The sequence below is a fragment of the Bicyclus anynana genome, chromosome 4, assembly GCF_947172395.1.
Source record: "Bicyclus anynana chromosome 4, ilBicAnyn1.1, whole genome shotgun sequence".
In the NCBI taxonomy this organism is placed as follows: domain Eukaryota; kingdom Metazoa; phylum Arthropoda; class Insecta; order Lepidoptera; family Nymphalidae; genus Bicyclus; species Bicyclus anynana.
The window spans coordinates 6538741-6565413 of NC_069086.1; the positions used below are offsets into that span (position 1 = coordinate 6538741).

General features: G+C 36.3%; 1 protein-coding gene across 1 annotated transcript; it reads left to right on the forward strand.

The window, feature by feature from the left end:
- The first annotated feature begins 1470 nt into the window (after positions 1–1470).
- Positions 1471–26240, forward strand: LOC112058419 (inter-alpha-trypsin inhibitor heavy chain H4). The gene is made up of 21 exons (XM_024099238.2): positions 1471–1630; positions 4447–4593; positions 7897–8093; positions 9023–9133; positions 9208–9461; positions 9655–9758; positions 9998–10138; positions 10758–10958; positions 11031–11160; positions 11681–11794; positions 12297–12434; positions 13010–13176; positions 13596–13739; positions 14501–14689; positions 15632–15728; positions 16708–16764; positions 18693–18746; positions 22844–22969; positions 23850–23977; positions 25288–25442; positions 26057–26240. Exons 2-21 carry the CDS (start codon positions 4456–4458, stop codon positions 26121–26123), a joined length of 2712 nt encoding a protein of 903 aa, XP_023955006.2. The 5' UTR covers positions 1471–1630; positions 4447–4455; the 3' UTR covers positions 26124–26240.
- Positions 26241–26673: the final 433 nt, after the last annotated feature.

The window sequence follows — 26673 nt, forward strand, 5'->3', positions numbered from 1 at the left end:
CCTGCACCCCTTCTAGTCTATGAGTTTAGCAGTTCAGTTGTAATCGCGATTTCGGAATGGATTTCATTTGCTTGTTATATAGTGATAGTTAAATGGTGATAGTGATGTAGAACTTTAGTGGTTGAGTTATCCGTATAGTCGGCCATTGCATTGTTAGTTTCTTGGCTGAGAGACAACACGATCGGAGAAGGGGGTATTGGTTAACTGTAAAAGACGTCTTAATCCTGCTACTAGCGGTTGCCAGACCGTGATTCCGATCGTAGTAGTGGCCCCTACTGCCTTATGACAATTAATCCTGGTTTCCATCTGACAGCATCAGTGATTTCCTTGATCAATAGTAAAGTTAGAGGATAGAACTGTAGTAGTAAGTTAAGTGATATCATTCAGTTAGTGATTGATAGTACTACTTTGTGTATCTGCCATCCTTGACACGTCAAGCGTAGAACCTAGACGACAGACAAACCGTATGTATCAGGATAAATAGTAAAACTATGAGTAGTTAATTGTGTAAGCGATCAGTGAGGCTATGCAAAGTGAACATAGTGCAAATGACAGAGCCGATGACCAATGTCAGGTCAGCGGTTCTGGCCGTAATTATTTCAATGAAACTATGGCTTCTCCATAATCAGAAGTGGAATTTAGTCTGTTCCCCGTCATTTAGGTATTGTTTAAATAGCTTTCGTTGTTTACTATGCGACTCAATGAAATGCGGTCAATTAGTCGTTTTTATTCGCCTGAGTTCTGATGCGCTAGTGACATATCTCTATTATAAAATCTTTGCGCCAAGTAATACCTTAAAGGAGATCATTCATTTTGGGCCCTTTTTGAAAGTGCCGGCCAACGAAAAAAAATGGCACGAATCGTTAGAACTAATCATTTGAAGTAATAGCTAATATGGCATAAAAGTTGTCAGGTGGCTCTGAACCAAATTATACAGGTTCGATAATTCGTTATTTCCATACATTTTGTCAACTTTTAAAAGTGCCCGCTAAGAATAAAAAACTAGAAATACAATCTTTGTTCCATACTAATTATTGCTCCAAATGGGCAGTTCTAACGATACGTATCAGTTTTTTTCTTGGCGGGAACTTTTGAAAATCAACAAAATGTATGGAAATAACGAATCGTCAAACCTGTATAAATTGGTTCAGAGCCCTCCTACAACTTTTATGCCATATTAGCTATTGCTCCAAATGGCTAATTCTAACGAGGCGTGCCATTTTTTTTTGTTGGCCGGCACTTTCCAAAAAGAGCCCAGAAATGTATGGAGCGTGAATGATCTCCTTTTATTGTAATCATACGAAATGAAAGTATTTTTTGATTTTACATAGCACAATAAATTACTAGATACTTTTCCTTATACCTTTTAACACTTTAATGAGAAAGTATAAGTATAATACTATAGACTATACGATCACATTACAAGTTTCGCTTAGTACCTGCGACCGGTTCCGACGAGGAAAATTTTACTTCGTTTTTTTCATCTTTATACGCATTTAGTGTTTCATTCTTTGTCATAGTCACTTGCGTCTGGCCTGTTTAAGTAAGTTAATCAAATAAAACTATTGGTGTTAAAGAACTTGCAGAGACTAAAAACATACTGAAGGATAAGAAACTTTCGGGTCGACAGGTACGTACTTAATTGTGTAAATATATTAATCATCATCATAATAATACTTTATCATCATCATCATCATCTCCTTACCCTTATCCCACTTAAGTGAGGTCGGAAAAATTTGTCAATCTTTTCCATTTTTCCCTTTACACACATGTCCTCTTTCACACAATCTAACCATCTCTTCTTTGGCCTTCCTCTCCTCTTATGTCCTTCCACTTGCACATTCAACATTTTTCTAGTAAAATGATTTTCCTACGCATTACATGTCTATACCATGCTAACCTTTTACTCCTCAATTTTTAAACAATTTCTCCTGTACAAAACATAAAATGTCAGTTGAAATGCATGAATCGAAGTTATAGGTTATCCTCAAAGAGCAAATTAATATAAAGGTTAGCATGGTGATTATTTTAAAAATAGTTGCCCTTTAATTCACCTTTACTGTATATTGTGGCCTTGTATCAATTTTCCTTGAACTTTGTATTTAAGGAAAAATAAGTTTAGACGATCGAACTGCATAATTGAAGATACCTACCTATCATTGAAACGGCATATACAGCACTAGCTACGCCCCTGACAGTATTTTAAGCATTTCTAACGCGTAAATTCAATATAAAGTGCAAATAAAGGTACATATATGTCGGGGCTGACACCCGCGTGGTTCCCGTTCCCGTAAGAACACGGATATACGATATAGCCTATAGCCTTCCTCGATAAATGGACTATCTAACACTGAAAGAATTTTTCAAATTGGACCAGTAGTCCCTGAGATTAGCACGTTCAAACAAACTAACGAACAAACAAACTCTTCAGCTTTATAATATTAGTATAGATATGCGATCGATGTGGATGTTCGGATGTTCTGAGGTTCTCTGTCTACGCTCCGTGACTTCAGTGACTCTGTGGTAGATGTAGCTTGAGTGGTCAGCCCCGACATATATATACCTAAATAAAATTTAAGTGTCTGTCTGTGATTTCAAAATAACTGTGTAAAGTTATTTGCGATAATAAAACACAATAAAGCTTTTTTTTTAAATTTATATGTCTTATCTGTTTGTCCGGACTGAACTTTTGATTTTAATTGAAAATAGAGCAGGTTATTGAGCAACATGAACTTTTGAAAAACATGGTTCCCGCGGGATTTGTGACTGAATTTCACGCTTACGAAGTGACGGGCGTTGGCTAGTCCTTATAATATTATTGATCATTTCAAAAGTTGTCTTTTAATTCACTGTTGTACTTACTTTTCCTTAAACTTTATGTTTAAGGAAAAGTAAGTTTAGATACGCGATGGGGCAATGACTGAACTGCAAAATTTTAGATATTATAATGAACTAGCTGACGCCGCGCGGTTTTACCCGCGTGGTTCCCGTACCCGTAATAATACCGGGATGATATATACCCTATAACCTTCCTCGATAAATGGGCTATCTAACACTGAAAGAATTTTTCAAATCGGACCGGTAGTTCCTGAGATTAGCGCGTTCAAACAAACAAACAGACAAACAAACTCTTCAGCTTTATAAAATTAGTATAGATAGAAGTACCTAATCAATACTGTGTAAGTATCTGCCTGTGATTTCAAGTTATCCGATAAAGTTATTTACACTATACCAAACCACAAACAAGCTTTTCTAAAATTTTTATCTGTCTATCTCCTAATCTGTCTGTGGAACGGAGGAACCGATTTTGGCGGGACTTTCATTGGAAGATTTCATTGGAAGGTTGTGAATCTACACATAGCCTATTTTTTATCCCGAAAAAAAGCCATGGTTTCCGAGGGATTGGTGAAAAACTGAATTAGTAGGTACAATCACAGAACATAAAAGGTAGAAGTTACAAGGTTCAATGCTCTTTAAAAAACGTAGCAGAGACATCGAACTTCGCGATTCTCTAAAAATACTACTGATTACATCATCATTATTGGACGACCCTGCTTTCTGCATCCACGGCGGTGGGATACTCACAACTGGAGTGTATTAATACATTATACAGGATGCTCGGAAGTATTTCCCATAACTTCAAGTTGTTGACGAGTCCAACTATAGGAGCCAAACTGCATAACTAATATATTTTAACTAAAAAATTAAATATTTTTATGTTGTTTAATTCAAATAATTGCGACTATCCTTTATAACACAATATTTTTTTTATTATCACACTCCTTTACCTATCCTTGCATTTTAAAAAACTTGGCTACGTCATAATAATAAGGATGCGTATACGGGACACATTTTATGATCTATTTACGAAAGAAATACTATTTGAACATTTAAACATTTTAAATTATTTTTCCTCCCCTCCACCCTGCACCCTGAAAAAATTAAGATGGTCACGGAAAAATAAAATAAATATTATTTTGTCGGTTACCGGACGAGTAACTCACAGCCTTTACTAAATCATATTATGTACTCCAGTATCCTATCCTACTAATATTAGAAACGCGAAAGTTTGTATGGATGTTTGGATGTTTGTTACTCTATAACGCCGCTACTACTGAAGCTATTTAGCTGAAATTTGGAATGCCAATATATTTTACTCTGGATTAACACATAGGCTACTTTTTACCCCGAAAAAATCCATGGTTTCCCCAGAATTGCGAAAACTGATGATTTTGATTATATGAATGTTTGTTACTATTTCACGCCTCAACTACTGAACCGAATTAGCTGAAATTTGGTATAAAGATATATTATAGCCTGCATTAATACATAGACTACTTTTTATCCCGGAAAAATCCATGGTTTCCGTGGGATTTGTGAAAAACTAAATTCCACGCGGACGAAGTCGCGGGCGTCCGCTAGTTTAACTATATTTTTTTTCTATAGATCAACAATATGAAGAGTTGGTGGCTGGTGGCGCTGTGCGTCACTGTTCTATCACTCCATGCACTGGAAGCGTCCGCTGGGTTACCCGAGTTCCCCAACTTCCCAACAGTAGATGACCAAAGAGTAGTAGTCGGAAAGGATGTTACTGTAAGTTTTTAACATACCTCTAGTTATATTAATTTCGTCATCGTCATCAACCCATATTCGGCTCACTGCTGAGCTCGAGTCTCCTCTCAGAATGAGAGGGGTTAGGCCAATAGTCCACCACGCTGGCCCAATGCGGATTGGCAGACTTCACACACGCAGAGAATGAAGATAATTCTCTGGTATGCAGGTTTCCTCACGATGTTTTCCTTCACCGATTGAGACACGTGATATTTAATTTCTTAAAATGCACACAACTGAAAAGTTGGAGGTGCATGCCCGGGACCGGATTCGAACCCACACCCTCCGGAATCGGAGGCAGAGGTCATATCCACTAGGCTATCACTCATCTTCATTCTTTTTTATATTAATTTATCACTACGATAATAAGACTTACGTGATACAACGTCAATTCGGAACCCCTAAGAGGCCCTTAATCATAAGTTCTTGCAGATATCATGCAGATTGATAGATTACAGGTATATCACGTGAGTTTTAGCCGTGTTTCATAATTAAATTTATATGAATAACACTCACGATAGTTTAAATTCTAAAATACGTTTATTTATACATCCTTAATCATAATACAGAAGGCAACGGGAAACCACTGCACTATTTTCCCTAGTCGTCAGTATGGAATAGTCTCAGAGAGTGGTGCGGGATCGCGAGCGCCGCACAATTATTTCGCCTCGCGTAGGATTGAGACGAGTTCAAGAAACTGACTGCCAACCTTCGCTAGTCGGAGAGGCACCTTAAGAAGAAGAAGAATCATAATACCTGACATACATATATAAACAAAAGTGTTAAAAGTGTTTTTCAGATAGCATTGGTACTATGACAGTTGCCTTGTAACGTCCTTATTACGTACTATTATCGCGTAACGCGACCGACTTTAAAGAGCGAAACAGACACCCGCACCATGCTATATGAAAAACACTTTAGATGCGTGCTCCGTAGTTGACCGACAGGTACAATAAAATGGCAATTAATTGAAAAATTCATAATTATATAGGTACGTTATTGAAATTGCCACACATCGCAGGGTATTGTCCTGGATGTCCTGGTGTACTGGAGGTATTGTGAATGTTATCGCCGTGTTACAACGACTTGCGGTACGGACGGCTTCAGTGTGCTCGTGGCGTTCGAGCCGTCCACATCTCTTGTTGTGTAATTCTATATGGGTTACTTGGGATAGGCGGGGAGAGTGACTTGAGTGGAAAAGTCAAAGGATCCTTTAACCCTACACACATCGTTCACAAGTACGTGACTCCACTCAAGGTCATTCTCTGCCATTCTAGGGTCTTATTTTGGTTACAGTTTGATTTGTTAATTAAGTTGTCCTGACAAGTGTTGTGAACCATAACTTTTGTTCGACATTAGTTTTCTTATTTTTGTAATCATCTTTGAGTCCACTAAAATAATGTGTGGCATAATTTCGAAATAAACGCATTTTTCTTTCTTTCTTTCTTTCTTTCATAATTATTTTTTTTTTAATATTCTAATAATGTTTTCTATACTTCTGGTTAGAAATTGTTTTTTTTCTTTTCAGTGTATTTGTACTATAAGCAATCGGGGATTTTTACCCGACTGAAAGAAGGGTTATGTTTTCTTGTATGTATGTAAGTATATATATGTGTAATATTTATTTAAAACACATTTACTCGTAAAGTACCTATCGCTTATTTCACCAATTTCATTATCGTAATGTATCTCATTACGCACATGTGCCGTAATGTAAAGTAAAATCCACATGTGCCGTAATGTAATATAAAACCTTTATCATCCGTCTAAAAAAGAACGGTACTTTTTAAATCTTGGCAAAGAGTTTTTATGTCATATAGTGCAAAGTGCTCAACATTTTATAAATAAAATTAACTTTGTGAGATAAAATATAATAATAAAAAACATTTAATTCTTTCATTTTAATATGTTATCGCCACGTTGCAACGACTTGCGGTACGGACGGACGGCTTCTGTGTGCTCGTGGCGTTCGAGCCGTCCACATCTCTTGTTGTGTAATTCTTTATGGGTTACTTGGGATAGGCGGGGAGAGTGACTTGAGTGGAAAAGGGGAGTGTTTGTTAACAGTCAAAGGATCCTTTAACCCTACACACAACGTTCACAAATGCGTGACTTCACTCAAGGTCATTATCTGCCATTCTAGGGTCTTATTTTGGTTACAGTTAGATTTGCTAATTAAGTTGTCCTGAATGTTGTGAATCATACCTTTGTTCGACATTAGTTTTCTTATTTTTGTAATCACTTCTGAGTCCGGTAAGAACTAATTTTGAAAATAAATGTCAACCATTTATCTGTCAGAAACACAAAAATATTAATTTACTTTATTAGCACTGGCTGTTTTTGGTGCATTTGCAAAAAAAAACAAACGCAATTCGCTATCTGTGCAAAAATGACAAGCATATCAAAATGTCATCATATGGAAAACATGCAAAGATCATTTATTTTCAGAAAGTGTGTTAAAGGCATAGATTTACGATTCGGTACAAGTACCTAATAATTCTATGGTTTAAAGTGTGTTTCGTCGCAAATGTGTTATAAAACGTCGTATGACATACGTGCGCTTTGATAATTACAGCCTCTGCTTCCCTATTAAAGCTGCAATATCGCCTCGGCTGTAATTTTTAACTTAACGCACTTATATAGGTAATAAAATAATGTACTATTATTTATTTACGTACACTTACAATATACATATAGCGCATAGAGGAATATAGAGACATACACAAATCTATGTATATATATATATATATATAAAAGAAAGTCGGGTTTGTTACAACACTTATAACTCGAGATCTGCTGCACCGAATTTCATGGTTTCTGATTCGTTGGATTTGTCTCCGCCAAGAATCGCAGAATACATCTTAAAAACAATAATAACTCGACGAATAAATAATTATGAAAGATGAATAATTTTCCATAAATGTCGTACTCTAGATTACATTCTATTACATATACGAAATTGAGATTCTATGTAAAAATGTTATCCGGTGCTTACTGGTGGATAACACACAGTAGGTAAATAACATTTTATAAATTTATTTGATGTTTATTTTTGTATTTGTACAGGGTCGTCTTTTCGCCGTGGGAAATGATAAGCATTATACCCTGAACGTATGAGCCTTTATTCACAATTTGAAACTTCAAACGTTGCCGTGAGGTAACATACTACTAACGCCATCTAGTGTTACATTTGAGAACTACGAAATTAGACAATTTTAATAGGTTGTTAAGATCAAGATAGCGAATAGGCTAGCTGACTCAACTTGTTGTTTGATTATTCCACAGTCAGTGGAGGATGACGACACAGACGACGATGCCTCAGCTACAATCAAGATGACGCACATGCGCGTGCGCTCCGAGATCGCTCTGCGCTACGCTCGCACGGCCGTCATATGCAAAGTATACAATCCCGGCAAGCGGCCGAAGGAAGCCAGCTTTAATATATTGCTACCCGAAACTGCCTTCATCAGCGGATTTACTATGTATGTATATCATTAATAACTTAACGTCGGTAAAGCAGCAGCTCATTCAATATGTCATGAGTATGTACAAGTATATATTTTCAAAAATAATTGCAAAGAACTGAATTTAGTAAGTTAGAGTTTTTAACTGGCATTTATTTCGGGATAGAGCCGGTTGGTACTGCGATGTGCAACAATAATAACAAATAAAATATTTTTAACAAAAAAATTAACTGTCTTCAAAATCACAAAATAAACTAATAAGCGAAGAACAACATCGTATGTTCTACATTTCGTCACTTTGAAGGCGGTGCCAAGCCAGTGGCGAACTAATTAAAGCCGTTTCTGAATGAACCACAAGAAAGAACTGTCTTTAAATACTAAAACTTTAGTATTAAGTCGGCTTGAGTTAATGCATCACTGTGTTGGCACCGCCTTCAAAGTGATCAGAAGGTAGCACATACCATGATATTTTTCACATTTTAGTTTATTTTGTGATTTAAACTTTAAATTTTTTTGTAAAAAAGATTTTATTTTTATTTGATCATTAATTATTAAACCGATTTTTATGAAAATTAAATGGGACCAATCTGGAAGTATACTTTTTTCAAAATTGTCTAAGAAATGTAATTATAACTGACTGTGTCGTCATCCGGGTCTCAGCTGAAAATCAGCGCTGGGCATTGCTTTTTTGCTATGAACGGCTAATGCTGAGCTGGAAACCCTTTCTGTTTGGTGTCACAGACAGTCATATATTATCTAAGATAGGATGTTCTGTTTGTGACACTAAAAAGTTAATAAACTTATTTTCTTTCTTTCTTTCAAATTACGAAGTTATGAGGTAACAAACATTGAAAAAAAAACGACATACGCATCGAATTGAGAATCTCCTCCTTTTTTTTTGAAGTCTGTTAAAAAGATACACTACCAGCACGATGTATTGATTTTAGGACCATCGCTAACGAAAACTATGAAGCTTATGTAAAGGAAAAGGAAGACGCTAACAAAATTTACAATGACGCGGTTGCACAGGGAAACTCCGCGGCTCACGTTGCTGCCAAGTAAGTAAACATGTTATTCTGATTTCAATTATTCAATAAGACATTTTATGACTTATTTATCATTTAAAACCCAGAGCTCGAGACTCGAATCACATGACGATAAAATTCAACGTAGAGGGCAGGTGTAATGCAACTTATCGCTTGACATATGAAGAGTTTTTAATTCGTCGAAATGGCGTATACAACCATGTTATAAACCTACTCCCTGGCATGTATGTACCTAAAATGGACGTCGGTATACACATAAAGGAATCGCAAAAAATCTCTGTTCTGAGAGTACCAGAGTTGAGGACTGGGAACGAAGTTGATCCTACGGAGAAAGATCCACGTAAGTAATTGATTTTATAAGTGTAGTTAAACAGTTTAAAATAATACAAAGAAATTGAACATACTGTAAAACGCTGCGATGCTCCCAAAGATTGCATATTTAGAACAATTAATTGTTAAGATGTTGCTTGTTCAGCGTTTTTCTATTTACAACATACAATTCAATATTAAAGTAAAATAACTACAAATTACAGAATATGCAAAAGCCATTATCAAAAGAGGCACCAATGAGCGAGAAGCTACTATTACTTTCCGCCCTGATCTGGTAGAACAGAAGAGACTGGCTGAAATATATGCGGTATGTAATTCAGGGATTAGTAGTAAAATAAATTGTTTATTAACTTTGAAATGATTCATGGTGATGACTTTTAAGTCAATCAGTGTACGTGTGTATATCAATATTAGATCACACCGCTGTTCGATTGCTTGATCTTTGTATAATAATCAGTTCACTGAATGTATTGAAATATTAAGTTTAAGCTGGATTTCGTTCAGTATCAACATACAAGTCCAAATAATTCTTATTGTTCTTTTTAGGAAAAAAGTAAGCTACCAGCTGATGCCGATTCCGCAGATATTGGTTACAATAGTGAAGAAGAAGTAAATAAAGACGAGGGCTTACTGGGACAGTTCATAGTTCAATATGATGTAGATCAGCCTAAGAATGGAGAAGTTCTGGTGAGTCACCTTTAAAACTGCAGCTTATCGGTACTACACAATACAAAATTACCCAGTTCCATTTATAGTCCACAGAAATCAATAAATTTTCCTCATCATCATTAACAACCCATATTCGGTTCACTGTCGAGCATGAGTCTCCTCTCAGTATGAGATGGATTAAGCTAATAGTCCACCACGCTAGCCCAATGCGGATTAGCAGACTTCACATATGAAGCGAATTCAGAAAAATCTTAAGTATGCAAGTTTTCTCACGATGTTTTTCTTCACCGTTTAAAGCATGTGATATTTAATTTGTTAAAATGCACGCAACTGAAAAGTTGGACAGTGCATGGTCCTGACCAGATCGAAACCTACGTCCCCCGAATATCGAAGGTAAAGGTTATAGGTCCACTGATCTATCAATGGCAATATTGTTAGTTTTTCACAATTTAGTACTAAGTATATACTTTACCATCCTAGTACACTTTTGAGTTAATTATTTCTTACTTATTAATAATCTAAATTTACATACGAGTATGTCAAGATTTTTATCTTATTAGATTTCTAAATAGAACTTATTCTTGATATTGTCGGTTGTGATCTTGAATCTATAAAGCTAATTAATTCTGTCTTTCAGGTTAATGACGGCTACTTTGTCCACTTCTTCGCCCCGAAATCCTTACCGCCTCTTAGAAAGCACGTCGTGTTTGTTCTTGACACATCAGCTTCCATGGGGGGAATCAAAATCAAGCAACTGAAGAAAGCTATGAACGCTATTCTCTCCGAACTAAATCCAAAAGATTACATCAGCATCATTAATTTCAATTCATATGTTACAGTAATTATGACGTGACCATTAGTAATATTTATTTACTTTAGAATATATGATACATGAGAGTTATCTTCACAGGTTCACAATTTGCAAAAAGTTGATATGAATACACAAGTAAATAATAAAACTCTGGTACCACCTGCAAATGCTTCGCCAGAAAATATTGCTGCAGCAAAGGCTATTATTTCAAAATTGATTACTGGTGGAGGTACATATTTATTTGTTATCTACCTACTAAATTGTAATGTAACCGTTTTGACGGCCTTCCTGGCGCAGTGGTTTACGCGGTGGATTTACAAGACGGGGGTCCTGGGTTCGATCCCCAAGATTGAAGTTCTCATGTGGGTGGGCGGCTTTGGCCGTGGCTAGTTACCACCCTACCGACAAAGACGTACCGCCAAGCAATTTAGCAATCCGGTACGATATCGTGTAGAAACCGAAAAGGAGTGTCGATTTCATCCTACTCCTAACAAGTTATACTGCTTCCATCTTGGATTGCATCATCACTTACCATCAGGTGAGATTGTAGTCAATGGCCAGCTTGTAAGAATAAAAAAAATGCTTCATTACGCAATTGAAGTACAAGTATATAGTTAATGTTTTGTATTAATTTACCTACTCCTTATACCCAATTGATTCATTTCTTATACCTCGAGTTCCCGTTAGATCTTATACAAGGTCCTGAACAGCAAAACCATTTATACTTACACAATTTTGTCTTGGAACAGGTACTGATATCTATAACGCTCTTGATAGCGCAATGACCCTTGTCCAAGTTTTTGATCATCATCAGTCAAATCAAACGGAATCAAAAAATAATACAAATTTTGAACCAAAAACCAGTAAGTAAAAAAAGAATTTAATATATTTTTACCATTTTTACTAACATCTAGGCAATCATCTTTATTTAAATAAATTATAAATACTTTATTAATCAATATTCCGTATGGACTATTAATTAGTAGCCAGGAGTATTTCTGTCTGTATCCTACGCCACATTTTACTAAATAGTAGTGATCAACCAAGTTAGATCGACCTTCTGTTGACCAGATAAAAAGATTCTTTCATTAAATAAAATAAATTGCTCAAAAATAATGTCATTGCTATCATTATTAATAATATTTTTATTCTTAATTCCACTGGCTTGCTTGATACTCGTAAGTAAATTCAAGTCCAGTAAAAAGTATACAGTTTAAAGTAACTATAGAAGGCCTTCTAAGCATTATTCACGTTGGGTCATTACACATGCAATTTTTGTTCAAGGGCTTGTAGTCTTTATTGTGTTATTGATAAGTGTCATGCCTTTTGTGGGTGCAGATATAAATAATATTTTTTTATTTGTAGATGAGGTGGAGCCCATGATTATCTTTTTAACGGATGGAGTTCCTGTCGCGGAAGAAAGAAATACAGACCGTATCGTGGCTTACATCTCCGAGAAAAATTCTGGCTTGAAACCAGCGATGTTATTTACAATTGCTTTTGGTAAATCAAGCGATTTAAATACAATATGTGTATATAATTTCATCGAAATCAAATTAAAATTTTCTTTATTATACAATGCTGATTTTGTAGTTAATGTTTGTATTAATAAAAATGACTTTAAAATATATCTTATAGACGGTTCGAAACATTAGTATGACAAAAACCTTCAACAAACACAGCCAGGTTTTTTTTTCTGTCACCGTCATACGATGTTAGATTATAGTACTAAATACGCAGATATAGTCGTATATACGCATATAAGCAATTATACATAATTATACTACCTTCTTGCTACTTTAAATTGTCAGATGTTCCTTCTGCGATTAATATAACACATAAATTATATTTATATTTTTTGCAAACAAAGCTATGTAACTGAGGAATAATTAAGGCCCTTTAACAAATCCCTGGGAGACCCTTTTTTTGATTGAGAGGTCGGGAAATAAAGTCAATTTCATGTTTCGAATCGAAATATTTTCCAATAAAACTGCAATTGCAAGAGATTTTTTTCTTTATTTGTCATAGATAATTGCTTATTTAATAGGTAGGTTTATAATTACCGTCCTTTATAACAGGCGACGATGCGGATCGCGTATTCCTGCGCCAACTAGCCCTCCGCAATCACGGCTTCATGCGGTACATCTATGAATCAGCGGATGCAGCAATCCAATTGCACGACTTCTACCGACAAGTGTCTACACCGCTTCTCTCTGATGTGAAGTTCGTCTATCCTCGCCGACAGGTTTGTAATGGACCTTCGAAGCGAAACCCTGCCAATTCTTCGCTAAAGGCCTTCAAAGTTTGATCTTTAGTGGTGGTTTTCGAAGGGTTGTCGAGATCTTAAGACTATTTCTTATGATATTCCGTAGAAAATATCAAAATCTTACATTTTATACTTGAGCAACTAAGGACCCATGAAATCTGCCTTCCAAAGCCACCATGTTGTAAACTCCATATTTTGCTGCTATATAATTATTATCTTTGCAATGCTGACAAACCTTCATAAAATGGGAAATTCCTACCTACCACAGATGGCTTGAAATCCAAAATAAAATTATCCATATGACATATCTATTAGATACTTTCGCCTCTGGAGAGTTGAGCTTCTTGAAAAATTAAACAAACTATATAGACATCTTGTTTATATCATAAACATTTTAGATAAAGGAAGGGTCGGTCAGTCGTAGCCAATTTCGTACAATCAATCACGGCTCGGAAGTGGCAGTAGTTGGAAGAATCGCAGAGGACGTCAGAGAAATCACACCCCAAGTGCGTGGCTTAAGAGGTGAAGAAGATGGTAGCACGGTAAGTGCTCATTACAATTGTTGCCAGCAGATTTTTTTTTATTTTTACCACATAATTGTATTGAACATACAATTCTTGGACGAAACAATACAATAGCAAACTTAAGCTGACTTATCTATACTACAGACTGTCTTGATGAATACTGTTTACCAACAAACAAATTAAAAATGAGGGTATAAATACTAGTCATTTCACACCTAATAACAATTATAATTAAATTGTTCTTCAATTAATGAAAATAAACTTGATTAGTAAGCTTAGAAGTAATTAGCTATGTTAAATATATTTTATATAACATTTTATAAACAAACCATACATAATTTAAAATAGATAAGTTGTGAAATAACATGCGTTTTCTACCTTCATTTTTAATTTCTTTCTTGGTAAACAGTACTCATCAAGAAAGGCTGAATATAGCTATACAAATCATGTCCACGTAGAATCGTAGCAAGAATACTGGCTTCATTTCCACGTTCAACCAGGTTGATCCGCAGAAAACGAGCCCTCTGTCACCAGTCGAGGCAACTAGCCGACAATAAATAATTCGTAGAAGTTTTATGGAGAAAGCTCCCGGTCTTGACTGTCTCCTTGAATTGTGACACGGAACCAATGTGTCAACGCTTGTCCCACATAAAGGCCTGCCCCGATTCCCAGGAAACCAGTGACAATCAATCAGGTCTCTTGCCAGCACCCCGAAATCAGCAAATTCTATATATTTTATGTGGAATACTTCTCAGAACTGATTGATTTTTTTTTTGTAGAGACTTTACGAAATCAACAACAAAGTGCCAGTGACGCGTTCAAAGGACCAATTCCTGCCTTTAGAACGTCTCTGGGCGTACCTGACTATTAAGCAGCTGCTGGACAAACGCGACGCGGACATTAACGTTGCCGATAAAGATGCCACAGATGACAATCCCGAGAAGAAAGCTCTTGCTATAGCGTTAAAGGTACTTACTAATTTTTACTTACTAATTTATTAATCCTCTTTTAAAATAAATCAAACAAAAGTAAACATTTGTGTATGTTTGCACTCATAGAATGCATATATAACTTCTTTTTAAAGAGAAGCTTTTTTCATCGCCTCATATTTTATCGCATGTCGCATCATAGTTGGCCTCGGAATGGGGGTAAAGTGAGAAGCGCTCGGCATAGCAGCCTTGGCCAATATGCCGATGCATGCTTGCGATCCGAAAACGCTTCGAAAACTAGATGTACGGGAATGACATTTGCTATCGACAGGTCACGTGATCAAGGTCTGTCATTCCCATACATTTTTCTAGTTTTCGAAGCGTTTGCGATCGTAGAAAGAGAATCGACGTGCCACTTGGATACAGGGATAGATTCGCTTGAATCGAAACCACACAATTCAATTATTATTTCTTAAAATATAATTTATTAATTTTCAAAAAAAGGCAGGCTTATAAATATAGAGTTGGATGAAAAACAAAACCATAAAGTTGTCAGCTTATAATGATCGAAACATACAATTTTGTGTTTTAGTTATATAAATGATAACTTTTGACGACCTCCGTGGCGCAGTGGTATGCGCGGTGAATTTAATGACGGAGGTCCTGGGTTCGATTCCCGGCTGGGTCGATTGAGGTTTTCTTAATTGTTCCAGGTCTAGCTGGTGGGAGGCTTCGGCCGTGGCTAGTTACCACCCTACCGACAAAGACGTACCGCTAAGCGATTTAGCGTTCCGGTACGATGTCGTGTAGAAACCGAAAGGAGTGTGGATTTTCATCCTCCTCCTAACAAGTTAGCCCGCTTCCATCTTAGATTACAGCATCACTTACCATCAGGTGATATTGTAGTCAAGGGATAACTTGTAAAGAATAAAAAAAAAAAAAACTTATGTATCTCTGTGCTATTGATTTTTTTACGTCTAGTACTCGTTCGTGACGTCGTTGACGTCGCTGGTGGTCGTCCGTCTGAACAAAACTGATGCTGTGGACGATTTGGACGTCGATAAAGTTGATGAACCAAGTGAGTTAAAAGCAAACATATATTTAACTATACTAAAAGATACTATCTCGTACAGTTAGCCTAAGTGGTTGCTAAATATGAGGTTCGAGTTCTAGGTCAGGCGTTTCGTTCATTCAAGAAATTATTCATCATCATCATTTCAGCCGATGGATGTCCACTGCTGGACATAGGCCTCTTGCATGGACCTCCAAGCATAACGATCTCGAGCTGCGTCGCCGAAGAAATTATTATCAATAAGTAACTTTAAATAGTTAAAAAAACTAAAAAACACGTTATTAGCACGCACAAAAAATAACAAATGTATTTAGGTCACATGACTATTTTTTTCGCAAATTTCAATTACACAGCAAACCCTTTAATTTGATATCTATATCATGGGGTGGATTTCAAACAGTCAGTCCATCATCTTGGGGAGGCTGCTATATTGTATTTGTAATGACGTTTCTTAGATAGTCATGTATTGTCATCAGAATTCAGAGCGTGTGCAAAATTTCATCCTAATCGAAGACGGGGAAGTGGGTCAAATTAAGATTCCAAGATTTTCTTACATACCAATTCACAAGTGATTTTAGAGTCCGCCATATTGGACTTGTAATGACGTTTTTTAGCTTGTCATGTATTGTCATTAGAACTCAGAGCGTGTGCAAAATTTCAATCTTTAAATTATTATTCTGAATGTCTGTTAGTATCTTTGGATCTACTAAACCGATAGAAATGAGGTTTTCACAAATAGTTTAAGTAACAATCAACATAATATTTGTATAGACATTTTTCATCAGGGCTTCTTCTTCTATTCTCTTTCTACAAAAAGCTTCGAAAATTAATAAATGTAGTTATAAAGACAATCCGATTTGAGTTGATCATGAGAGAGAGATAAAATCTATATGTACCTAACATGGCTAAAAGCTCACACATGTATTATGTTTTTTGGTGTACCTACAAGAATTTTAATTATCTGATACTCAATTTTATTTTACAGGTTTTTTGCCATATAAGCAATCATCTTCGATACCGTTTTATACAGTCTTCGCATCTGGTAAGTTATACAAATAAAATCAGTATATGCATATTTTATAATAATTACTAGCGGAGGCCCGCGACTTCGTACGCGTGAAACTCGATGTAAACTATTACGTGAGAATTGAGATTGTAGTCAAGGATTGTATCAAAATCTAAAAAAAAATTCTGGTATTATAAAAAAGTTAAGTTTGTGTGGCTGTTATATAAAACGTAAGGCCGGTTTAAAACCAATTAATCCATTCCATTTAAAACAAAAAAAACCCGTTTAAAACCAATAAAAACGTTTTTTTTTTTTCAGTATAAACCATATGTGTTTACGACTTCGTATTATTTTATTATAATTACATTTTCTTGATTTTATCTAGGTAGAGAGTAGGGATACAACGGAGTACTTACCTAAAAAATTGTAAACAATTTTATGTGTTTTATGTGATATACCTACCTAATTATTTCATATATATACTTACTTAGCTAAAATCTGTTGAAAAAAACTCTGTGTTGGTAAATAGTAAATAAACTTTTTTTTTTTGGTATAAAACGATCCTAATCATATTGTATCGGTTTTAAACCAAACTCACACTCCTGCACTTTCGTTTACTCTTGCCAGCTAGCCTACACTCACTCATCTAAAATATATTTAATATGTATAGTTTGGTATACACATAATATTATATACATATATATGTTACGTGTACTGCATAATGTAGGCAGGTAAACCGTTTAAAACGGTTTAAAACTGCAGAATTTTATTTAAAACGTTTTAAATCGGTTTATTTACATGTATAGGCTGTAATCCCCCTACAACTCTATCTAGATCAAATGAATTGATTTAGATAATTCTTTTACCAATACGAAAACCGCGTTATTTGTGAGGGTCATTATGCTATATTTTATCCCCATACTCCAACGGGAACGGGATCTATGCGGGTAACTACTGGGTGTTTGCTATTTTAACTATACAAAAATGTTGTATAGAGGTAAAGTTTGTGGTAATGTGGGGGTAATCTCTGTATCAACTTAACCGATTTTGAAAATATTTTTTTAATATATATTATCATTTGACGGCCTCCGTGGCGCAGTGGTATGCGCGGTGGATTTACAAGAAGGAGGTCCTGGGTTCGATCCCCGGCTGGGCCGATTAAGATTTTCTTAATTGGTTTAGGTCTGGCTGGTGGGAGGCTTTGGCCCTGGCTAGTTACCACCCTACCGATAAAGAAGTACCGCCAAGCGATTTAGCGTTCCGGTACGATGTTGTGTAGAAACCGAAAGGAGTGTTGATTTCATCCTACTCCTAACAAGTTAGCACGCTTCCATCTTATATTGCATCATCACTTACCATCAGGTGAGATTGTATTCAAGGGCTAACCTGTAGATCAGAGGTGCCCAAACTTTTTTTTCTCTTAAACCACTTTTTAATCTAAATTCTAACTGGTTCCCGTGCACCCCTGCTAAATTTCTATCCAGAACTCGTTAACAATTGCTTGATTACTTAGTTAATTAATTGATTGTGCTGTGAGTGGATGACAAGAAGTAAAATTGTCCGGGCAAAAAGTTATTTCAATACACTTTAATTTTTGATATTCTACTCACAGCACAAGGAAGTCATTAATTTATCGGTTTGAAACCAGATAAGTTTTTCGTGGACCCTCGCTTAAGAATCGTGAACCCCCATTTTTAGTCACGTCAACCTAGACCCCACCGAGTCTTCCGTAGACCCCTGGGGGTCCAGCTGGACCACTTTGGGAATCTTTGTTGTAGATAATAAAAAAAAAAACTATCATAGGCTAGGAGTATATTTTTCCTCATGCTCTTACGGGAATGTGGAAGGATGAAGCGGGGCGTAGGCTGATTAATAATATTAGGACAATATGCAACGTTATATGTTCATTCATTTTTAAATTTGTATCTGACTAATTTATGACTTTCTCTTTTACTATTTCACAGGAGGAGGTCTAAGCGTGGATTCAAGCGAAGGACCAGTACTATTTGTTCAATCGAGTAAGCTTTCAGTCATATTATTTCTTTATCTTTGTTCATTTGATATTTCTATCAAATGCCTACACATAGATAGCTGTGAGAAATATAACTTAAAATTAACTTCAATTTCCAAACAACTGCACGTCGTCATCAACCCATATTCGACTCACTGCTGAGCTCGAGTCTCCTCTCAGAATGAGAGGGGCAAGGCAATTAATTAATCCAACACGCTGGCCCAAAGCGGATTGGCAGACACACACGCAGAGAATTAAGATAATTCTCTGGTATGCAGGTTTCCTCACGATATTTTCCTTCACCGATTGAGACACGTGATTAATTTCTTAAAATGCACACAACTGAAAAGTTGGAGGTGCATGCCCCGGACCGAATTCGATCCAACACCCTCCGGAATCGGAGGCAGAGTATTTCAATAAAAAATTCAGACAGTGTTCATTTTCAAATGACAAATATTCCTTAACAAATTCCTATTTTCATTTTACCGATACAGACAAATTTTACAACATTGTTTAATCTGTCTGTATCGGTCATCTCTAATTAGAAGACAATTTAAAACAAAAGAAAAACAGACAGGTACAGACTTACTTTCGCATTTTTACAATGGAAGTATGGATGATACCGACATCTGTACTACTCATACATAAGATATTGAGCGACTTCAAAATCTTGCTATTCGGTTCATATTTAGCCTACGCAAATATGACCATATTTCTGAATTCCGTCAGAAGCTCAAGTGGCTCCCTATTCGTCGTCGCCGGGATCTGCATGTACTTTCACTTTTGTACTGTGTGTTTTTTAATCCAAAATCTCCTGTGTATCTGAAGGAGAAATTTACGTTTCAGGGAGTGCAGTCTGAACTGAGACAGTGTCGATTACTAACTCTATGCTTACCCGTGCATAAGACGAAATTTTATAAACATTCTTTCGTTGTGCAAGCCGTTAAGTTATGGAATGCTCTCCCTTTAAACATACGGCAATCAAAGACACTGGACATTTTTAAAAATGCCGTAAAGACTCATTATCTGGTGCAGTAAAGACGATGTGTATATATTATTTCTTTTCAATATAAGGTACTAGCGGACGCCCGCGACTTCGTCCGCGTAAAAATTGATGTAACCTTCTCTACCTCTACCTTACCCTGCTCGTAAACCTACCCAACCCTACCCTACCCTACCCTACCCCTACCTTACTACTACCCTACCCCTAATGCTAACCCTTCCCTCCCCCCACCTTACCCTACCATAACCCTACCCGTAACCTATCCATACCCTATCCTACCCTACCCCTAATCTACCCCTACCCTACCCCTACCTTACTCCTACCCTACCGCAAACCCTAACCCTTCCCTACCCCTACCTTATCCCTACCCTAACCCTACCCTACTCGTACCCTACCCCTACCCTACCCTACCCTACCCTACCCCTATCCTACTCCTCCCCTACCCTATACGTTCCATATCCTTCCCCTACCTCTACCTTGCCCCTACCCTACACTACCCCTACCTTATCCGTACCCTACCCTACCCTACCCTACACTTTCCCTAAATTACCCCTACCCTACCTCTATCCTACCCCTTCCCTACCTCTATCCTATCCCTACCCTCAGCAAAATTGGTCCAGCCTTTTGTGCGTGGTGCAATGACCAAAAGACTATAATTTGCCAAGCGACTTCTATGCTAATACTATAAAGAGGTAAAGTTTGTGTGGTTGTCGGGGGTAATCTCTGGATCTACTGGACCGATTTGGAAAATTCTTTTACCAATAGAAAGCTACATTATTTGCGAGTGTCATAGGCTATGTTTGGTCCTCATATTCATACGGGAACGGGAACCACGTAATTGAAACCGCGGGGCGTCATATAGCGGCATTTCTGCGACTTTCAGAAATTTTGTATTATCTCCGAAACTATATAACTAATTAACATACTGTAAAGGGCAAATCTTATCTCTATAATATCCTTGTGATTATTAAATAATTCATTTTGATAAGGATTTAAGTTTAGTTGTGTAAATAATGACGTAAACCTTAGTTTAAAATTTAAATAATTTATTAAAATACTAATGGTACTATATCTGCTAAAATATAAAAGATAGATATATGGTGTCGCGGACTTTTTTGTAGAACTTTTAAAGGTTCAAAAAGCCTCCATACATTTATTTCAGTTATACGCAATGGTTGAGGCAGCGCATGCGAATAAGTAAGTTTTTCGGTCTGACCTGTAAGAGAAAACCCGCGATATCTCAGTAGTTATATATGATAGAAATATAAAATATAGCCTATAGCACTCCCCGATAACGTAGCATTCTACTGGTGAAAGAATTTTTAAAATCGGTCCAGTAGTTCCGAAGATTACCCCATTTCAAAAAATTGTTACAAACTTACAAACTTACAAACTTACAAACTTTACCTCTTTATAATATTAGTATAGATTTATTAGTATATTTTGATATGTATTTTATTCATTATTGTAGGTATTTGTGTACTATTGTTTATGTATTAGGATGTAAATTATTTGTATGTATGTGTATTACTAATACTATGGTTATTTTTGTTTTACGCCACCTGCTGATGTCCTTAAGTTTTCCTAAACCGAAGGTTGCCTGGAAGAAATCGCTACTTAGCGATAAGGCCGCCTTTTGTATGCTGATCTCTTCTTAATTTGTTTTTTATTTCACTTGTTTTTGTCTTTGTGGTGTGCAAATAAAGTATATTTATCTTTATCTTTATCTTATAAGAACAAAAGAACATACTAATCAAAAAATGCCTCTACCTGAGATGATTCATCAAGTAGTTAGCACACATTGAGTATGTCAATCCTATATTATTTCAGACACTGATTTGTTAATTGCATGGCACGGAAATTTGTTTTTTTCTGACGAAATAACTGTAAATTTTGTATCATTATTATACATCTAAAAATTTTTGAAGACGAGTTTAAGTTAAACAAGTATGATATTTTATATTTCACATTATCAATTTCTATCGAAATATTAAGGTTTTAATTATATAAAGTGCGCATGATGGAAACCATTTGGAGTTCACTTTTATATTTAACTGACAGACGCCCGCGACTTCGTCCACGTGAAGTTGAGTTTTTCACAAATCCCTCGGGAACCATGGACTTTTCTGGGATAAAAAGTAACGTATATGTTAAACCAGAGTAATATCTATTTCCATTCCAAATTTCAACTAAATCGGTTTAGTAGTTTCGGCGTTTAAGAGTAACAAACATCCATACAAACTTTCGCGTTTATAATGTTAGTAGGATGAACAATCAAAAGAGTAATTCAAAAAATGAAGGACTTTCCATACAAACTTTCAACCCCTTTTACACCCCCTTCTTTTTTTATTTTAGTTATATATGTTTTGCTCCAACGTTCCATTTACTATTATACCAAAATTCATCTTGATCACTTCAGCCGTTTAGCCGTGAAAAGGTAACAGACAGACAGACATAGTTACTTTCGCTTTTATAATAATAGTACAGATATAGGTGTAAAATTTTTAATTTCACGTTTAAATTATAATAATGTCACCTAAATCTATTAAATTTACTAGTCGGTACGATATGGATAAAATTCGAAGCGCAAACGAGACGCCGAATTATGACTTTCACGTGAGTGAAAAGCACGGAGCGATTGACGCGCGACGCAAATTTTATGACGTAAGCGCCAAAACCATTTTTACCTAATTGCAAGTAAATTAAACAACATAACGAAAAACAAAATGGCCATGTTCAAGATATATACCTATGTTTCTATACAAAACAAAAATGTAAGAAAATAAGTTTGCTTTTCCTGAGATTGAAAGCAAAATGTGAGCAAATCATGTATTTTTCAAAAAAATAAACTATCGAGAAAAGTTTTACAAATTGTAAATTTTGTATAGTGATAACGAATCTAACACTTTGAAATATCATTTACCCAAATATCAGGCTCCTCACTTTTCCAGAATCTGAGATCCAGAACCATTTTTGTAACCACCAAATTACATATTGCACACTCTTAATGTGCGAAACCAATGATCTACGATCGATGGAGATAAATAAATGATTTTCAGGCGAACTGAGTAGAGTATAAAGTTCACTGTTTATTTTTATAGCTAAACGTTTTACCGCTACCGGTTATGACGTTAGTTCTGGCGGTCACGGCGGAGGCAGCGGCGGAGGCTATAACGGAGGCGATGGCGCATATATTTATGGTTTTGGCGGAGGTTTTGCAAACCCAAGTAATAATTTTTTTTTTAAGACTATAATATTTTGCTACATTTTTTGAAGACAGATTTTTTATGCGGCTATATACTGAACTGGCAGAAAGCATCTTAGAACTCAAAAACTACAAACAAAATTACTACTTTAGCGGAAAATATTAGGATGTTGACTTGGAATGCACGGTGGATATACAAGACGGAGGTCCTGGAGAGCAGATTGAGGTTTTCTTAATTGTTCAAGGTCTGGCTGGTGGGAGGTTTTTTCAATTTTACCAGCTTTTACACCAAAATGAAAAAAAATATTGACTATTTAAAATGTTTTTCAAGGATTCTATTTGTAAATTAATTTAAGGCTAAGCTTGGCATTAGCAAATCTGAAAAAAGAACAAAATACTACAGTTCAAAACTCATAGTTTTACCTTAATATGCAGATTTCATAATATTTTTCAACGATTGCTAATATATATACCTTAAGTACTATTATGTTAATGAATAATAATTATATATTTTTTTTATATATAGAGAATCGAATGTCTCAGTACGAAAACAGCGCTGTTATTAAATATGTATCTACCTATAATCTGATGTTTGTTCCTAATTCTTCAAAAAAAGGAGAAGGTCTCTCAATTCAACCGAATACATATTTTTTTTTTGTTGAATCTATTAGACAGATAAAATATAATAACGAAAAAAATGAGCCCCCACTTTTTAAAGTCAAAGGTCATTTATTCCAAAATTGACAAAGGTCAAAGGTAATAAATGACCTTTGTCATTTATTACTTGCAAAACATCATTTGTATACGTTTTATTCGTATTAGGCAAATAAAATTAAAAAAAAGGAAAAAAAAAACGTGATGGATATCATTCGGACGGAATTTTCATAAAGGTTTTATTCCAGATTGGAGTGTGGGAAAAGAATACCATCTAAAAGGATATGAGTGGACGTCGTTTATCTACAGAAATGGTTCTCTTGTGTTACAAGTAAACGGGACTGAAGTCGTCCTTAAGCTCTCAAAAGATGTAAATGTAAGTACATAAGTATGCACGTGAGCAGTTATCGTGTATGTAATTTATTTACAGTAATCTTTCTATTCTTTTTAACCGACTTCAAAAAAAGGAGGAGGTTTCTCAATTCGATCATATATATTTTTAGACTTACCATCTCACCCAACGATTTTATATATATACTATATTTCTTGCCTAAAAAATCACCGGCAAAATTGATCCAATTTAGCTATCCCACACAGCACACAAATGCACAATTTTGTGTTTACTTACATTATATATATTAGCGGGCCCGGTCAAGTTTCGCTTTGACTAATGTGCGCTTCTTAGCTACCCTTCCTTACTCCCACACTACCCCTACTCTACGTCTGCCCTATCCAACATTTACCCTACCTTTGCGTAACGTTTGTTAGCTTCCTACCTTGAAAACTGCGAAAAGTCCCATATGAAATTACACACCCTCTTTTAAGGGGTAGGGGCGGATTTTCAAAAAAAAAACCGTGCCCACATAAGCATGCAGCGCACGGTGAAAGGTGCGCAGAATAGGTTGTGGACAAAAAACGTAACGCTGTCATTCGTTCATCGAATTCTACTTCCCATATTTTTTTAACACCGGGGGCTTATATTATATGAAAAATCAATTCTTAAAGAGTAAACTCCAATATAATGCATGGTTTTTTTAGTCACAAATAGTCTGTAGGGAAGTGTCATTTTAGGGAAGTGGGGGGTGGGGGGTTAGAAAAAGATTAAACGTAGCCTATGTCATCCTTTACAACTATCTCCACTTTAAAAAACACGTCAATTCGTCGCTCTGTTTTGCCGTGAAAGACGGACAAACTAAAAGACAGACAGACACACACACGCTTTCACAATTTATTAACAATTTTTTTTATGAGCAGGTAGGATAGGGTAGGGTAGGGTATTAGGCGTAGGTCAGGGGTAGAGTAGGGGTAGAGTAGGGATAGGGTATGGATAGAAGTAGGATAGTGTAGGGTAGGGATAAGGAAGAAGTGCACATAAGTCAAAGCGAAGCTTGACCGGGTCCGCTAGTTAATATATAATAATAAGTTTGAAGTGTAGCTAGCATTAACATTACAGAAAGTATTGTAACTAAAACTAATATGACGTAAGTAGCCAATGTGTCAATCCAGAAGAATCCAGAAGTAGTGGCGTTAAAGAGTAACAAACATCCAAACATACATCCAAACATCCATACAAACTTTCGCGTTTATAATATTATTAGGATTAGGATAGCAGCGACCTGTGACTGTGTGTCCTGCGTCTGTGTGTGTGAGCAAGTGGTGTTGCTAATAACCTCTTTGTTTGCACAGCCACCAAAAGCGGCCGGAGGAGACGCCGAGTGTTACAACACCACATTGACGTATGCCGATGACAAGCGTGGCGTTTGCGTGTACATCACGCGATGCTACGCCGCTCAAAACTTCAATAAGGATTTCTATCTTAACAGCTACTGCTTTGTTGACGGGTAATGTTCAGTTATAGTCTTCTAGAAATGAGAGGGGTTAGGCCAATAGTCCACCACACTGGCCCAATGCGGATTGGCAAACTTCACACACGCAGATAATTGGGAAAATTCTCTGGTATACAGGTTGCCTTCCGATGTTTTTCTAATTGGTCCAGGTCTGGCTGGTGGGAGGCTTCGGCCGTGGCTAGTTACCACCTTACCGGCAAAGACGTACCGCCAAGCGATTTAACGTTCCGGTACGATGCCGTGTAGAAACCGAAAGGGGTGTGGATTTTCATCCTCCTCCTTACAAGTTAGCCCGCTTCCATCTAAGACTACATCATCACTTACCATCAGGTGACATTGTAGTCAACGGCTAACTTGTAAACAATAAAATAAAATAAAAAAATAAAGATATTTAATTTCTTAAAATGCACACAAGTGAAAAGTTGGAGGTGCATGGGAGGGGCATACCCCGGACCGGATTCGAACCCACACCTTCCGGAATCGGAGGCAGAGGTTATATCAACTGGGCTATCACGGCTCCTCAAATAATTGAATCTATTGAATTGAAAATATTTTTTATTTATTGATTGATTATCTACTAATAATGATATCTGTTTTCGTTCCGTCAGGTATGCTGGTGTTTGCTGCCCCAAAACCGGACTAACTAAACCTAACGAATTTTTTCTAATAGGGTAGTAAAAAATGTCATTGGGAATAACATTGGCAACAGTCGGCACAGTGTGACAACTCACCATGTTATGAGTATATAAATATTGTAATTAAAATCAATACGTACAGTACGTATTATTAATATGCACGTCTTTTATTTTTTTAAACATTATTAAATTTAAAAAGACACCCGCCTGCGTAGTTTCCGTTCCCATGGGAATGATGTTATCAACCCATATTCGTCTCACTGCTGAGCTCGTGTCTCCTCTCAGAATGAGAGGGGTTAGGCCAATAGTCCACCACGCTGGCCCAATGCGGATTGGCAGACTTCACACACGCAGAGAATTATGATAATTCTCAGGTATGCAGGTTTCCTCACGATGTTTTCCTTTTCCGACCTTTTGAATACGGAGAGATAAATATAGTTTATGAAACTAAAGCTACTTACCAATAACGTAGCTTTCTTGGAGAATTTATAGTGCCGCACTCCGCGTGGGTATAGCGATACGGCAAAACGTCTCCAGCGCGGCGCCGCATCGCACCGTGAGGCCTCTCCCTTAGGGGGCTTGTACTGTAA

What these genes read in the sequence shown, in the direction of transcription:
- LOC112058419 (XM_024099238.2), top strand. Translation starts at nt 4,456, where the DNA reads ATGAAGAGTTGGTGGCTGGTGGCGCTGTGCGTCACTGTTCTATCACTC. An exon ending in TCCTACGGAGAAAGATCCAC is followed by an intron (nt 9,462 to 9,654) that starts GTAAGTAATTGA and finishes TACAAATTACAG; the next exon opens with AATATGCAAAAGCCATTATC. An exon ending in GTGAAGAAGATGGTAGCACG is followed by an intron (nt 13,740 to 14,500) that starts GTAAGTGCTCAT and finishes TTTTTTTTGTAG; the next exon opens with AGACTTTACGAAATCAACAA.